At 37.5% G+C, this 16144-nt stretch overlaps 1 protein-coding gene across 7 annotated transcripts in view; it reads right to left on the reverse strand.

Moving 5' to 3' along the window:
• The window catches only part of SHANK2 (SH3 and multiple ankyrin repeat domains 2), a 269302-nt gene that overhangs the window by 197817 nt on the left and 55341 nt on the right, over positions 1-16144 (reverse strand). For all 7 annotated transcript variants that reach the window (XM_072929511.1, XM_072929512.1, XM_072929510.1 and 4 more), the window contains one exon: positions 16073-16139. In XM_072929511.1, coding sequence (XP_072785612.1) covers positions 16073-16139 — 67 coding nt within the window. The remainder of the gene's footprint in view (positions 1-16072; positions 16140-16144) is intronic.

Here is a 16144-nt window from a genome sequence, read left to right on the forward strand (position 1 = left end):
ATCAAAGGGTATTTCTCCAATAAGCTGAAAAAGAAGAAAATATCTGCATAATTCAGGACTGAAGCAAGTGCATGGTAAGATACTTAAATGCTCCTTAATAAATTAATAAAGGAAAAATTTGAAGAGGTTTTTCTAATAAGTGGCTCATGGTGGGTTGAAGTGTTATTTCAATTATTACAGCATTTAATGTGTTTAGCTCTACCTCCATGAAATATTTCACATGTTAGACACAAGAATCGCTTCTGTCTGTGCCCCAGGGCTGCTAGAGCAGGAAAGGATACTCCAAATTATCCCTCTGGGGCATATTAAAGAGCAAGAAGGAGAAGTGAAAAGGAATCAGTGCTCTGAGCTGACAGGAGGGACAGAGAAACAAATTTTTAAAAACCCTGTTCCTGATAGTTTCCAGGAAGCTCAAGCAGCAGGTACAACAATGTGGCATTGAAATCTTGAGGGGGAGTCTCAAGGAAAATAAGCTTGTACTGGAAAATTGGCAACTGGCTTTTTCATTCAAATAACAGGTAGTCAAGTGAAAAAGAAGAGAAAAAGTAAACATTGCCAATATTTTGGCACTTGTAGGAGTTCTCCAAAAAAAGCGTATCTAGATTCTCTCCAGTTTTAACCTGAGAAAGAAATGCACATTAATGCTGCAAAGGAGCTGACACTTTTAATCTGCAGCCCACTCAGCCAAGGAACATCCACTTATACACCCTCATGCATTATTCACCAGGAAAATTGAAATAATCTACCCGTGGTTAAGCAGCTCAGAAGCAAATGCAAATCAAGGGAAAGCAGCTGAGAATGAGGATCATTCACAACTCCCGACACTCCTCCACAAGACTGGAGCCTCCCGTGGGAGCACCCAAATCATTATAACCCCAATCCCTGTGGCTGTGCCTGGGAATTGGCCTCTCTCTGTCCTGGTGGCACAAGCACTGACCTGTGGCCATGCTTGGAAAAGGAGCTTGCTCAGTTTTTATTCAAGTAGATTCTCACTCCTTGTCAATGACGGTGTGCCCATGGGCCCACACCTGAGAAAGTCTGAAGGATCATTATTATTATTATTATTATTATTATTATTATTATTATTATTATTATTATTACATTATAATTCTAGTGCTGGCTACAATACCCTTCATTCCATGGCATGCTAAATAAAGTTACATAAGACAAAACCTCCAGCTAGGGAAGAAATTATTGCTGTCACCACCTTCATTTTTAGTACTGAGACTTAATGGGAAATATCTTAGGCCATGATTTGCAGCAATTATTTTATTCTCTCTAGGAATATACATGAAGATCAGAAAGAATAAATTAATTTTTTCCTCCATCTCACTCAGCTGTTTTGAAGTTATCCACCATTACTTACAGGTTAATGTGAACAGGATGCATAATTCTTGCAAGTTTATACAAATTACTCTGGATAAATTCTCCATGAAATCTAAATCTTATATTATGAAGTATTTCCGTGTGCCTGAATTTATTATCATCAAAGTAGTTGTAAACACTCAGGTGGTTGCAAACTCCATGCATTGATGTTTTGTTCATCACAATTAAATAGCTTTAACTCCTCTGGTTTTAAGGAAAACCATTACAGTTTTGTTTGTGTTTCATTTCTCCCCACAGATCTTCCACAGCAAAGAAGTTTTCAATTCAATGGAATTAGATGGAATTGGCTACTCTAGACTTAATTTCATGAAATTGCAAAATGACAGAAAGCAGAAAACATTCCTGTCATAACCATAAAACTATAAAGTGTAAAATAATGAATAAAAATAATCAAATAGGCCTCACCCCAGGTAACAAAGAAATCCATCAGGGTTATATATTTTTTTCAGTCCTTTCAGAAATATATTTGACTATCAGAAAGCCTAAAGGAAAAAAAATTCTAAATTTCAGACATTCCAAGTATGATGATAAAAAATGTGTTCCTACACTAAAAATTTCTCCAGCAAGAATTTAGTCAGTTCAATTGTATTTCCCTTCATGGATTTTGAGTTAAATGCCCTGTGTTGTAGTGATTCTGCAGCAACAGACACCACTCAGCCAAGTGAAACAAGAGCCCAGGACACAGAGAACAGGGTTGGGCCCTTCTTTATGGAAAGTAACCAAGACATTTTTAAGGTTCATATAATGCAGACCAAAACTACCATGGGGTCTTTTGGAAGATTTCCACAGAGATCTCCAGTTTTCCACAGGAAGCCCAAGCACGTCCCCATGGAATGTTATCTCTAATTTGGTCCTTCAGAGGTGATGCTTTCACTACAGAGGTATAATAAATATTCCACAGACTGAAGGTATTTCCCTCCCAAAAATTACCCCTAAATTTCACATCAACTGAAAGCCTAAAAAGTCATGTGCAATAAGCTATTTATTATGTCACTGGCACATTGTAAACACATCCTTAAAATTACACTGATTCTTAATAATTAATCTCCTCTGCTTCAATTGCTGACCCAAGATACAAAGCAGTGGTATCCCAGAAATAAAGAAAATTAAGTATGTACACAAGTATTTTGCAAATACTTCAGAACTCTCTTCTCATTTCACCTAAAAAGATCTTATCCCAAATTTTATGCAGTAAAAGAGAAAAATTTGAGTATCAGTTGACAGAGATCTGAACTTTGATTTCAAGCTTCATGTGGACCAGTGCTAATTACACTGATTTTTTTCAACATGTCTGCAGGGAAAACAAAAGAACACAAAAAGGTAGCCCTAATGGCTTTATTTTATACACATGTAAATCTTGACTCTGTGTTTTCAGTTTTATGCAATTAAAAGGTATTCAGCTTTGCAGAAAATATTCTTTATCTAATGAGAAAAGAGTGATCTGGATTTGATAACTTTAAAAGCCACCCATTCCCATTTTGCCATATCAGGAGTTAGTAACCCTAAAATATTATTTAACACCATACCAAAGCTATTGGAAAAGGATATCCAGCAGAGGTGACCTTGCATTCTCAAAGTCAAGTTTAAGGAGTATTGACCAAAAAAAAAACCAAACCAAAACAAAACAAAAAAAAAAAAAAAAAACCCACAAAAAATACAAACAAACAAACAAACAAAATCTTTCTAGAATTCTGAGATTTCTTTACCATGATGTGATAGCCTGACCTTCCCTTATTGCCTGGGAGGAATTCAACCAGAATGGCAAATTTAATTCTCCCCAATATGTATTTTAATGACTCATTGTTTTCCCGTTTCTTTCTAGTTCCTGCAAAGCTTAATGGACTTGAGCATGATTATTTAAATGATGCAAATAAAAAAGAATTTTTAAAACCTTGAAGTATTAAAAAAAAAAAATGGAGATGCAGTAAAGGACATTCTAAAATTGGAGCCCATTTTGTTGGGGATGGGAGCAAAGTGTCTGAGCCATATGCTGGTATAACACAGGCAAACTGGATACAAAGCTTATGTCATTGCAACTTGCTCCTTCAGAAAGCAGCTATGGCAGAAATAATCCCCAAATTTTACATTTCAATTTACATGCACCTCCAGATCAGCAGCAACATTTGAATATCAAAAGTCCATTAGAGTTCATCTTCCTGGGTCAAGAATATGCTGTTACCAAATACTAAATATAAATAAATGGGTTTTGAACAACTCCTTACACTCAGTTTACTCAATTTTTTTTTTCACTTAGACAGAGTCCATAAGAGCAGCAGATGTTTTAAATCTGCAGTTATCTTTCAGATGGCATAGGACACAGTCCAGCAGCTGCCAGGAAAAAAAAAAAAAAAAAGAAGATTTTGTGTTTTTTCTTCTCCAAGAGGAAACCCAAACACACCCTAAGATAAGGCCTAGACTAAATCTGCAATAATTTCAGTGGCTTTTATCCAGATTTGCACTTCTTTAATGCAGAACTCGATTTGTCACTTGCATAACAGAGTTTAGACACCAGAAAAACTCCCCTTGTCATTTGAACTTTTTCCCTCCCCAGCCGGCACAGAACAAACTACAACTGCTGATTTGGGCACAGCCATGGGTGGACAAAAACACAAACTGTATTTGGATAATCCCACAGTAGGTTTTTGGGGTTTTTTTCAAAAATAAGAAAATAAAAGTACAACAACAAACAAATCCCAAATTCTGTTAAGTCTACGATGTGACCAAAAATTTCTTCCCAAGCACTATTCCCTCCAGATCTCTGGACATGCCAAAAATTATGTTTAATTGCATAAAATTTCTGCCAGTACATAATTTTGAAATGTACTTTCTAAGATAAGAGCCTGGACTCCACAGAAGGATGAGAAGCGGTGTTAGTCCACAGGGATTTCAACTCAACTAGATCTTCTCTTACTTAAAAGAAAAACGCCACAAAAAATCCTTCAGTGCAGGCACGTGGAGAGAAAGCTCCACCAGCTTTGGAGGTAGAGTTCAAGCTTCAGTTTTTGTCATGAAAGATGATGAAAGGGAAAACCTTCTCCATCCCATCATCATGAGAAAATTTCTGTCCTCCTACTATGCCCAGACAAAGCAGCCCCTCCTCCTACCCCCCCCAACAAAAAGGTGACAAAAAGGAAAGCATGGTTCTGCCTTAAAAACCTAAAGCGTGTCCTATATTAGCAATCTAGCTAATGAAATTTGCTTTCTTTTAGTTGAAATAGACAATATCAGATTAGTTCCTATTTTTTTTTTTTTTTTGGTCTCTCTTGGTTAACTTCATATGCAAGAATGTTCTCCTGTTGCTGATGAAGATGTCTGAATAAATATTGCTATGCTAATGGATCAAAAGATGAAAAATACTCTGTCCTAATCACAGAGTAAAAGGAATAAAGTCACCAGACTCTTGGGATCACTTTTAATTACTTTTAATTCCTAAACTCCAATCTAAATGTCACAGATCATACAAAATGTGGAAGTTCCTGGATCAAATCAAAGAAGTGTTTGCAAACGAAAAAGAGTTTTAGCTTTGGATCAGTCGAGCTCTAAAAAGGTGGCAAAGATTACCCTGCAGAGGGCTGGAATTCAGCCTTGCTCTCTTTTAGGATGGGGGAATTATTTTCCTTATACCAATTATCTTAGCATTTTGTACAGAATTGCTTGGGGGAAACAAAAATAAACATTTGCAGAAATCATTGCAGCTTCCTCAGATGCAAAAAAGGGTTGCATCTCACAGGGGAACAGAAGCTGAATAACACAGCAAAGAACTGGGAGAGCACAGAGTAACAATACAGAACAGAGATGGCACTGAGAAGCGAAAGAAAAATGAGGGAAGGTGACAAGAAAAGAAAGAAACAGAAAAGAAAACACAACTAAATGGCAAAGTGATCCAAAACAGGCAAGGTGCAACCAGCTGAAAAAATGATAATATCTTTATTTGGGGTGAAATTAGTAGTTAGACAAATCCAATCAGGATTTGAGTGTGAGGTGCTGAATAAAAGGCTCTGGATGCTACAGCTGATCACAGACTGATTGTGGGTTGCTGGAGCAGACCAGTGACTTCATTCCAAGCACTCCTCAAGCCACACTGATGCTATCAGGCTACACCAACTACCTCCCTGCTGTGAAGTTTTCAAAATTAAAAATTAAACACAGTCCAAAACTAAGTTCAGGGCTTCCAGGCCATGGTCTCCTAGGTGCTGCCTCTGAGCGTGTGTAAAAAACTTCTGGTATTGCCCTCAGAGCTTTTCTTGGTCCCAAATCAAAGAACTTTTTCTTGCCTTTTTGCTACACTGCAGGTCATTGCAAGTGGTTCTTTGCTCATTTTTTGTGTTTCTGCCCCAGGAAAATCAACTGTGCCATGGAGCAGGACCGCAGTGCTTGCCCCTGCAGCCAGGTTAGTGCCAGAGTGCCTGTGTGGGTCACAGAGGTCCAGAGCATCTCTTTTCCTCACTCCAAGATCCCTACATCATGCTTATCTGTAAGACAGGGGATCCCCTGTCAGGGTTTAAGCACTACCCCTTTGAGCAGATCAGGGAGAAAGAGGCATCAGGCTCCTCAGCATCTCACATTCTTAATTTATTATAAATATATATATAAAATAATAATAAAAGTTAGCTTAATACTGAATGCTAAGTAAAATTGCCTTGTAACACCTGTGGATAAGGGGGGACATTTCTGAGTCACCAGTACTTGAGAATCCTTTATTCAAAGGCATTTATTACAGAATTATCTGGAAATAGTCAATTGACTGCTGAAATGTAGCTAACAAAATATACCATTCCACTTGTTATTTTATTTGTTTTTATATGCATCATTTCCTGCCTTTAATTTTAATTTCATGCCCTCTAAGAAATACAATCTCACAGACAGATCTTCCCCTTTATTTTCCTGTAATAATATCATAGCAGTTTTCTCTAGCTATTTACAATCTCTTCATTCCCTTCACAGCTTTTCCAAGCCATGGAATGAAGAATTATATAAAAATAGGCCACAAGAAAACAGACACACTTGATCTGCACAGCAAAAATAGAGCTCTTTAGCACCTGGCATTCTCAAGAGTGGTAATGAAGCTGGCAAGATAAATCAGCCTTTGACCCAAAATAAAAAGCTTAGCCCTCACAAGAAGGATAAATCTCAAGTATCACAAAAATTCTGTCTTTTGGTTTCTTGCAAGGTGTGACCCCAGACATCTGGACAAGCAGAAGGATTGGGCTTCCCATAGGTGGGAAATGCGGGAAAAGGGCAAGCAGCACACATGAAAACATCAATTTTAGTCTGTCATAATCGCTGAGGGCAAATTACAAATATACCCTGGTGCCTGCAATCCCAGGAGTGCTCATGGCTGAAAAGGAAGCCAAAAGAAAGGAAAGGGGCTCAAAGGACAAACAAATAAGCCTGCACTTGTGAGGTTTTTTTCAGGAGCAACAAATAAATTCTTCAGGATAAATAACTGGTTGGTGTTGAATTACAGATTTGATGAGGCACATTTAAAACTGAAAACGCATCACAGAGTTTATGTTAAATTTTGCTGCCTCAGATGTTCCAAAGAGATGTAAGGCTGTTTCCCAAGATGAAAATGGTATAATATGAAAGATTATGCAGAGAGAATGGAAGTTTATGGAGTAATGGGGCTTTTGGTAAGAGAACACATAGGAGGAGGAACAAAATCTGGACTTCTGGAGTCAGCAGAAGTATGTAACAGAAAGCAGAGATACCTTTACATATACACAGATAATACAGTCTTAATATTGTAAATCTTCAATTCAATAAATCTTTTGTTGTTTTCATTTGGCAGGGATCTCACCCAATTAGAGCCACTTGACTGGATAATATTTACTTGCAACTTTTCCTGAATCAAGGTGTCATCATAATTCTGTCTTTTATGAACAATTCTGAACAATTACTTCAGCAACACCACCTAGAAAATGGAAGAGAAAATGGGCTTTTGGCTTCAATATCTGAAATCATCAAGATGCACGGAATGAAAAAGTAAAAAACAAATCAAAGCAGAATGGAGATTTGCTAAGGGAACAACCTTGTTGGACACCACGAGGTCTCCCAGGCCATGCAGGGCATCCAGAGATGAAATAAAATGGGAGAAATAAAAACCCCCAAACACCAGCTTATTAAAAGAGAGAGGGAATGGCATAAAAGGTTCAAGTAACATCATTAGGTTTGGATTCCCTGGAATCTCTTTCCAAGATCCTAAGCAGACCTGATTTAAATACTCAAAGTGTTTACTCTGAAAATGTCTTCCACAGTGTGACAAGACCTTGACTGCAAAAGCTGCATCTTACCCTGAACTCCACAGGAAAGACTTAGCTGAGTCTTCAGAGCCAGCCCAGGAGATTGAGATATAAATGGAGTGACAGCACCAGTGTGAAATATTGTGAGCAGTGTGAAATACAGTGTGAAATGTTACACTCATTACAAAGCCCTGTGCTCCAAAACCTGTCCCTTTATCAAGCTTCATTTATAATTTATAATTTGACAACAAACAGGCTTCTAGGATGATACTTTTTCCTTTTAAAGAGGCTGGATATTACCAGATCAATTTTCACAAAGTTATGACAGTAGTACCTTGTTATTAAAATTAGAGTATTTATAAGGCATTAAAACAAATTTCTTCAGTAAAACTTCACTTCTTAAATTGTCAAACCATTGTATATTGAACAGAAAACATAACATCAACTTAGTTTCTATAAATAATGGAGTTTTACTGAAAATTGGTATATTGAGCTGTTAAAAATTATGTCAATACAAATTCAGCATAATAGAAAGAGGAATTGCAAGTAAGGGCATCAATGTAAACAAATGCAAACAGAGATCAGTATTTATATAGTCCAATATTAGCAATTGAATAGTCCAACTTAACCCTTTTCACGTTTATTTGAACCAATCTAAAAGTGAGATAGTAGCCTTGAAATCATGCAAATATTTAGTTTTTTAGGAAGGGATTGTTCTAAAATAGAAATATTTGTTTCATACAATTGGAAAATTAATAAAATTACATCTATATTTGGAAGACTTTCCTCATCCAGATCAAATTTTTCCATGGATGTTCCTCCCTTCCCCAAATGGGAGTTATACTGAACCTAATTATTTTCCATAAAGCAATGATGGCACATAAAAATCCACATGCTCACAAAGTTACAAACTCAATCCTGTGCCATCAGCCTTAACTTTGTGGTCTACTTTTAGGCTAATTACAGAAAAGAAATTATTGGGTGCATAAAGAAGTTTGTGATGAAGTGCTCAGCATAAGGACCTACATTACACTCAGAGTTTCATAGGGTTTTATTTTCCCTTCTCTTTCCTTTATTCTTTTGGGTTGGGTTTTGGGGTATTTGGTTAGGGGTCTGTTTGCTAGGGTTTTTTAATTCATCTTTGCATTTACTTTAGGAAGCATAGGAATTTTCTTTAGGAATCATTCCTGACTATTTTTAACAATCTCTATTTTCCTTTTTTTTTTTTTTTTTTTTTAAATCTAGCATTTATTTCATGTGCTTTCATCTCTTTTTCCTGTGTTCTCACCATTGTAAATGGAAGGAATAGAGAGCCCTGAGAGCCTCCACACATCTGTATCCACACTTGTCCTACCTCTATTTTTGACCTGGCACTGCTGTTAGAAATCCTGCGTGGCATTTGACACCATCTTAGAGAGCTCTTGAGGCTCATGTGCAAAAAATGATTTAAAGAAAAAACATTAACTTTTGAGGAATACTAAAACTCTCTGGGAGGCTTTTCAAACAGTTTTCCTTCTGTAGCATCCTTTACTGGGCAGCTTGATATCTCAGAGCTGCATTGACACATCCCTTATCTCAGCAGCTGCAGGTTTCCTAATATCCTAATATTGGTGTGGCCATCCAAACCCTCCTGTTTTGTTACACTGAGACCTAGATATCTATCTAGATATAAATATAACATCATTATTGAAGTGCACAGATCACAAACTTCCAATGGGCACAGCCCCTTAAAAAAGGCACAATTACAGTAAATTTAGGGATACTGATTTTAGTGGAGCCTGAGAAAAGTTGGCAGAGGATGCCTCAGATAATGCTGATCAAACTGCAGTAGAAATTAACCCCACCATAAAAACGTTTCCTGTATTTCATTTAAACCTCAGAGTTTTTCCTCTCCAATATTTCCACTCTGAGTTGCTCAGGAAAAAGTGTGGCTGACACAGCACAGTTGAGGAGCCTCAGCCACACTCAGGGTCCAGCTGCAGCAGCCAGAGAGATTTCAGAAACAACATATGTCTGTTCAAAGAAGGCGTGATCAACCCCAGAACAACAAAAGGATCCAGCCCCATCAGATCACAAGACCAGGACACAGTTTTCCAAATCCCATTTACAGTATTGCAGGTCTTCAACAAGGCAAATTTTTTTTTTCCTGGTTCTAATCCAGTTCAAACAGGAGTTAGTTAATATAAAAGCTGTAATTGCACCCTGAGAAGGTCAGACAGCACGATCACACAAACCTCTTCCTGTTTTGTCATCTACGACCTATAAAACCGAAACAGAGGTGAATGAACCAAACTTCAGGTCAGAGATAAACTCAAAAGTAGTATTTTCTTTTTACATCCCCTCAGCCAAATGCAACTCCTTAACTAATTCTAGCTTCCCTTGTGTCCCAAAGACAGCCTGGCGTAGGATCAGGAACCAGGCTGAATCAGAAAGCAAATTCCTGAGGATGGGTCATCTGCTGACCATTTCCAGTGCCTTCAAGGGGAGCTACTGGGGTCAGAAGGATCCAGCTACCAGGCTGAACAGCACTGGGAGTTACTCACAGTGAGTAACTGAAAATCACAATTGGAATTTCCAGTTTGGCTGAAATATTAGTTCTGAATTGCAGCATTTGACGGGTTTGGTGTACTTGCACTGCTGTCTGCTCCCAGCTTGACCCTTGGCCTGCATAGTGAGCTCAATGGCATTACCCTTCTATGGACTCCACTAGAATTTCGAGGACAGTACAGCCCACTAAATTAGTTTTTGTAAAGCAAGAAATTAACCTTATTCGTTTGATAACCTATGTGATATACAAAAATACACTCCATTTTTGTCCCTGTCTAAGCCACTGTCCCTGGCATGCTCAAATCACTTTTTCTACTTGTGTTTTATGGCTTTATTTCTTTTTTGAATTCCATGACGTGCACTAGTTCTGTGCATGACCTCTGATTTTGTTTCCCTGTACAGTCCCTCAGTGGGGTCAAGACAGTGAAAACTATTTTTAAAAAACCACCAAGGGCAAAATAGCCACTACTAGTGAAAGGATTGTGTCTTAGAGCAGCCAAAACCCTTGAAGGGATTGAGAAAGGTTTCTGACCCCACTCTAAGGAAACAGCTCTGATGACAGGAATGCTGCTGAAAGCAGCACATCCCAACTGCTGGATACAATGATCCCAGCCTGGAAGGTGCAGAGGAGGTGAGAGACATTTCGGCTGAGGAGCAGCCAGTGGACTGGCAGCTGGCTGGAAGCCAGATTTGTGGGAGGCAGGAGCTACAGGCCCTAGAAATGCTTCCAGCCATTTGGATCTTGGTGTAAAGATTGGGGCAAGGCTCAAACATGGAGCAATCCCCCCCTTCCTTTCCCCTGCCACCCTCCCAGGCATCTCGTGGGGATGTGCCAGCATGACCTGCATCCACTGCTCAGCCCAGAATTCTGCCTGAGACCAAAACTAGCTCAAGGGCACTGGAAGTAGCCTGGGATCCCTCCAGTGGGTTATTTTTGGCTCAAGTGCCAGGCTCTTCTGGTTCAGTCTGTAAAATAAAGCCTAGGAGGAGTAGCTGTGGCAGTCGTTGCCTACCTGGCAGGTGGCAAGGACATGCTGCAGGCTGGTTTCCAAAAGCAGGCCAGAGCATTCTGCAATCAGCTGTACATAAAGCAGAACTTACACATGGCACCAGCTCTCTCCTCACCTTCCTGCTCAGAATTTCAAGTAAGCTTCAGAAATGTCCACACACCACAGAACTTGCATGCCTCAGCCTGCAGTCCTTGCTATATGCACAGAATACACCCAAGTTCAAAGGCCAAGAGCAACGAGCTTCTGGAAATTAAGCTTAAACTTTGCAAATTACTGTAGGTTTTGCACCAATGCACACACAGAAATAACTAACTTGTGATCAAAGGGAAAAGGAAAAGCATGGTAAGTTTTTCAAGCTCTGCCCTACATTTCAGTATGTAATTACATTAACACACAGTCCCGAATTTCCCAATTTGTTTGCTGCCACTGAATATGAGAAAGCAAGACTGAGTGTGAGAAATTCTATTTCTTGCAACCATTCAGAGAAAACAGAGAAATATTAGTGACAGATTTATTTCATACCAACCAGTATTTGTTTGGTTGTAACCCAACCTAAACATTATTAATGCAAAGGGGTGTTTTTCTATGAACACAGAAATGATTATTCATTTAACACAGATATTTGAAAGAAATTGCAAAAGGCATACAGGATTATGATATTCTACCACACAGTATGCATTTAAAACATGGAAAATTCACACCTCAGTGGTTTTGCCATCCGAACTACACAGATATCATTCCTTTTCCACAATAAATGCTCACTTACATTTGAAACAGGTAATGTTACTCCCAAATGACAGCTTCACAGGGCTACAATAGATGTTTCTGTCCCTTTTGCTTCTATTAAATAACAAGCTATAAAAATAGAACAAGTCACTGCACGCTGCCGACAGTTTTGTAGATTTCCTTATTGCTTTGCTGCCTTTTCCTCTTTCTGCTGTTATCTGTCTCAATCTGATTTCCCCCAGCTTGAAGAGTATTCTGCAGACATTTGATTGATGAAAATCAAAATTACTGAACCATTCCCCAAACCCAAATAAATAAGTAAACAAACAGAATATTCCTTGGGTTAGCCAGCATTTAATAGCAACACTTGCAGCTGAAAAGCCGAGATTGCTGACCTCAATCACTCTCATTGAATTAAAGAAAATGAGTTAGAAAAGCAATTCTACCACAAACCAGCTAACATCTTCATGTTCTGAAATACCTGTTCTGCTTATTCTACAATAAATACATGTTCCTTATGTTTACAGTCACAATGCCAGTTAAAAACACCCACATTTTTACTCATACTCAAAAAATGCTTAATTTCAAAGCAATTTCTCTATGCAGAATACATCTACAGACTGTATTAGCAGATTTTCAAAATTATCAAAATAAAAACACCCATGTGCAGGCACAGACAAACCATCACACACACACACATCTCTGCATAATTATAGAGGAATACAGGAACTCTGACTTGAAGCCTAGCAACAGTATCCAAGTATTAGTTAGTCTGCTAATCAACTACCAAAAACTCACACACCAGTTCAATGTGCTTCATTTTCCTAAAGCAAACAAAACCCAGACAAAAGAGTCCTATCATTCCTGGCTCCAGAGCTGCTGAAGGACAAGATGCACAATAGAAAACAAACCTTGTTCACTTGAAGAAGAACAACCCATGTCATTTAGTCCATCTGAAAATTCATCCCATCACAAAGAACCAAGGCAAAAGAGAGATTTAAAAATAGGTTATCCCGGTCAAAGGATTATCAACTTGCAACATACTTAATATCTGCATATCTGTATCTAATGAAAGCTTCAAAATTCTTACATATATGATTGGGTTTTGTACCTCCATGCCATAGAAGCCATAGTAAATTCTGTACAGCAAATGCTTCCTAAATCTGCTGTGCTCATTTACTCACAGACAGCTGCAGGCTGGATGAAAACAATCAGGGATTAACTTTTCTATTCATCACATCTTTTAATCCATTACTTTCTCTTAGTTTGCAATAAATAAATGCATAAAGTTGAATAGATTATAAATGTGTTATGGCTAGTTAAAAGAAAAAATAAGCTTAAAAGGAACACTATTACTATTATTAAATATTTTTAAAGGTGTGCAACATCAGGGGTATGTGTAAGGTCTTCCTCAAAGCTGAAAAGAAGATGCAACAATAGTCACTGAGCTAGGATACACTTCTGGGTCCCGAAGACTTCCAAAATAACAAATAATTAAAATAAGCTACTCTGGTGCTGTTATTATTCCTCAAAAAAACTAATCTGGGGGCATGATGAATTGAAATAATCTGGGAAGCCACACTAAGCATTTCATACTGCTTGTAAAACAAGTTTCTAAGTACCTTATGGTAACAGGATTTCTTGCTATATGAAAAATACTATTGTAATTTGTTTCAATTATGATTACTTTTTAAATGATATGGCAATTTCCATTCACCTTTCAAACACCTGCCATGAAAACAAAAGGGTTTATTATTAAATCTGGATCTTGTTTTTAATTCTTTATTGGGATCTTTTTTTTCCTGTCCTTGGATTCCTTTATCTTTGCTGTTTGATACTGTCTTACAGAACAGCCTCATCCCAGTCTGGAGTAAGAACTTTACTGGAAGAATCAGCCAGGGCGGTTTTATTGGACTAAAGCCACAGGAATCCCTTGCAAGGCTTTTTCTTTATAGGCTTGTTCACATTACTCTATGGGACATTATTCTCACCTTTTTTGGCTCTAAATTAAATATTTTTTTGTATTTTTCTTCTTTTTTCAGAACAGTTGGATGATTATTATTACATTATGATTATTGCGAAGAAGCTTATTTTATATATGCCTAATTTTCACATCTATCTGATGTACGTGCTTTACAATTAAATTAAAAGAAGGAAGAACAATCTTGGTGGGATTTGATCTGTAGGACAAAGATTTAGTGACTCTGCTGTAAATCAGAATTTTCTACCTCTAGAGTCTAAAATAATTACAAAGTGCAAAGAGATTGGGATTATTAAATGAATTTAAAATAATAACAGGTTTTAATGAACTGGTTCAGTATCAAAATTCAGAATCTAACCAAAAACACACTTTCTGAGAGACGAATGATTAAAAGTTTCTTAAGAGAATTGATAGCATGAATTGTCCTCATCTTCCTGAGGATACTTCCAAACTCTTTCCTATTCCTTCCCCCTTTGCTGACTCTAAGGAGATGCATTACTCAAGTGATAAATGCTAGAATACATCCAAAATTATAGGAACACAGTGGGTAATCAGACAAGCACAAGAAGCAAAAGCCAACTTGCTGAAGCTGAAATGCTGACATCACTCTGCACATTCATCATCACAGCAGCTCTCAGGTTTTCTGCTCAGGATTTGGTTCTATGATTTACTCTTCTTTTTTTCTTTCCACTGGGAGACACTCCAAGAATGGACATTTCAACAGCTTCACTTTTCATAAGTAATAAAACTTAAAGGACAAATGTCCAGCTCAATTAAATTAGGTGTGAGGAAATAACATAATGTAATGTTTACTCTTTAAGACAAACTATTAATTTAAATAGTCATGCTCAATCCACCATCTTGCAAAAATTGCAAGTGAATAATGAAAGCACCAATATTTCTATTTTTCAGTGGAAAAAATGGAGGCATCAGAAAAATTTGGAGAATCTTCCCATAGAAAGAATTTTCTAAGCATTTTTCTGGAAATCACCAAATCCTACAAGTCAGCAAAAAAATAAAAGCATTACCCATATGTAAATACAAACAACAATAAGATGCTCAACCTAATAAGAATAACGTGTTCATTTTTAATTCATGCTTTACAGATTATTAATAAATACAGAAGGATGAAGAATTCTTACATGGAAAGGAACTATCCTATTATCCCAGGAAAAAAAAAAAAAAAAACCTTCCAGACTATCTCTGAACTTTCATGCAGAAGTTATGACTTTGGTTCATTTTGCCCTCAGTTTTCTCAGTGCACACTGCAAGAGATGAAAGTGCTACAAGAACTCACATTACCACCGAACCTTCAACCATATCCCTGCAGATCATGTGCAACAAGGAAGGGAAAGGAAAAGTAGCCCTTAAAAAGGGCTACTTTATATATATATATATAAAAGCCATCCTTAGTTTTATATTTCATGTGAGCTGGCCTAATTTCCCATATAAATGAAATACTCAAGTCAGAGAATTGCCTCGCTGAGTTCGATCAGCACAGGTGCCTACACAGAGCCTCCTGCTGCAAAAGAAATGCCTTTTTGCCTTTTTTGTTCAACTTCAGGATGTTTCTGTGGAACTTTAACTTGAATTAAAGCATTTTAACCCATTTTTTAAACTTTATTAGGCATCACATATATCAAACTGGCTTTTATTTTAGTGGTAAATCTCTCTATTTAAAAAGATCTCGAAAAAGCCTCCAGGTTTTGTCAGGGGCCCTTAATGCCTGTCAGTACCCCTAATCCCTCCAAATTCAGTGAGATGGAATGCTTTCATGGAGCTGGCTTCTGCCATATATTCATTTAATTATGGAGAAGCATCTTTCTCAATTTTCATCTTTTGATGAATAATTCCTATTTGGGAGCTGCTTTAGGCGAGGGCAAAACAATCTGCAATAGCCAATCTGGCTCTTCCAGGGAAGTGGATGTGTATTTAGTTTATTACAAACTGACTTAGAAAGCACCTACCACTTATCACATTTGCCTTTTCACAGTATATTTTTGAAAACATTTCAGCTTTTTCCCCATCTGCAATTTTTTAGAAGAGTCACTTTTCAAACCTCGCTGAAATGTCACCAACCCTGTGCTTGTATCTCACATAGAATCAATTTTAACATCTTTGCAAAATTCTGGCACAGACAAGCACAACTTATTTTCAGAGTCTGTAAATATTTTGCTTACCAATATCAGCTTCCCTGTGATTCTTGATGTATTCAGCAAGCTCAAAATTTCCCGCTATTATAGCCACCTAAA

Source organism: Taeniopygia guttata, chromosome 5 (assembly GCF_048771995.1).
Source record: "Taeniopygia guttata chromosome 5, bTaeGut7.mat, whole genome shotgun sequence".
Taxonomy (NCBI): domain Eukaryota; kingdom Metazoa; phylum Chordata; class Aves; order Passeriformes; family Estrildidae; genus Taeniopygia; species Taeniopygia guttata.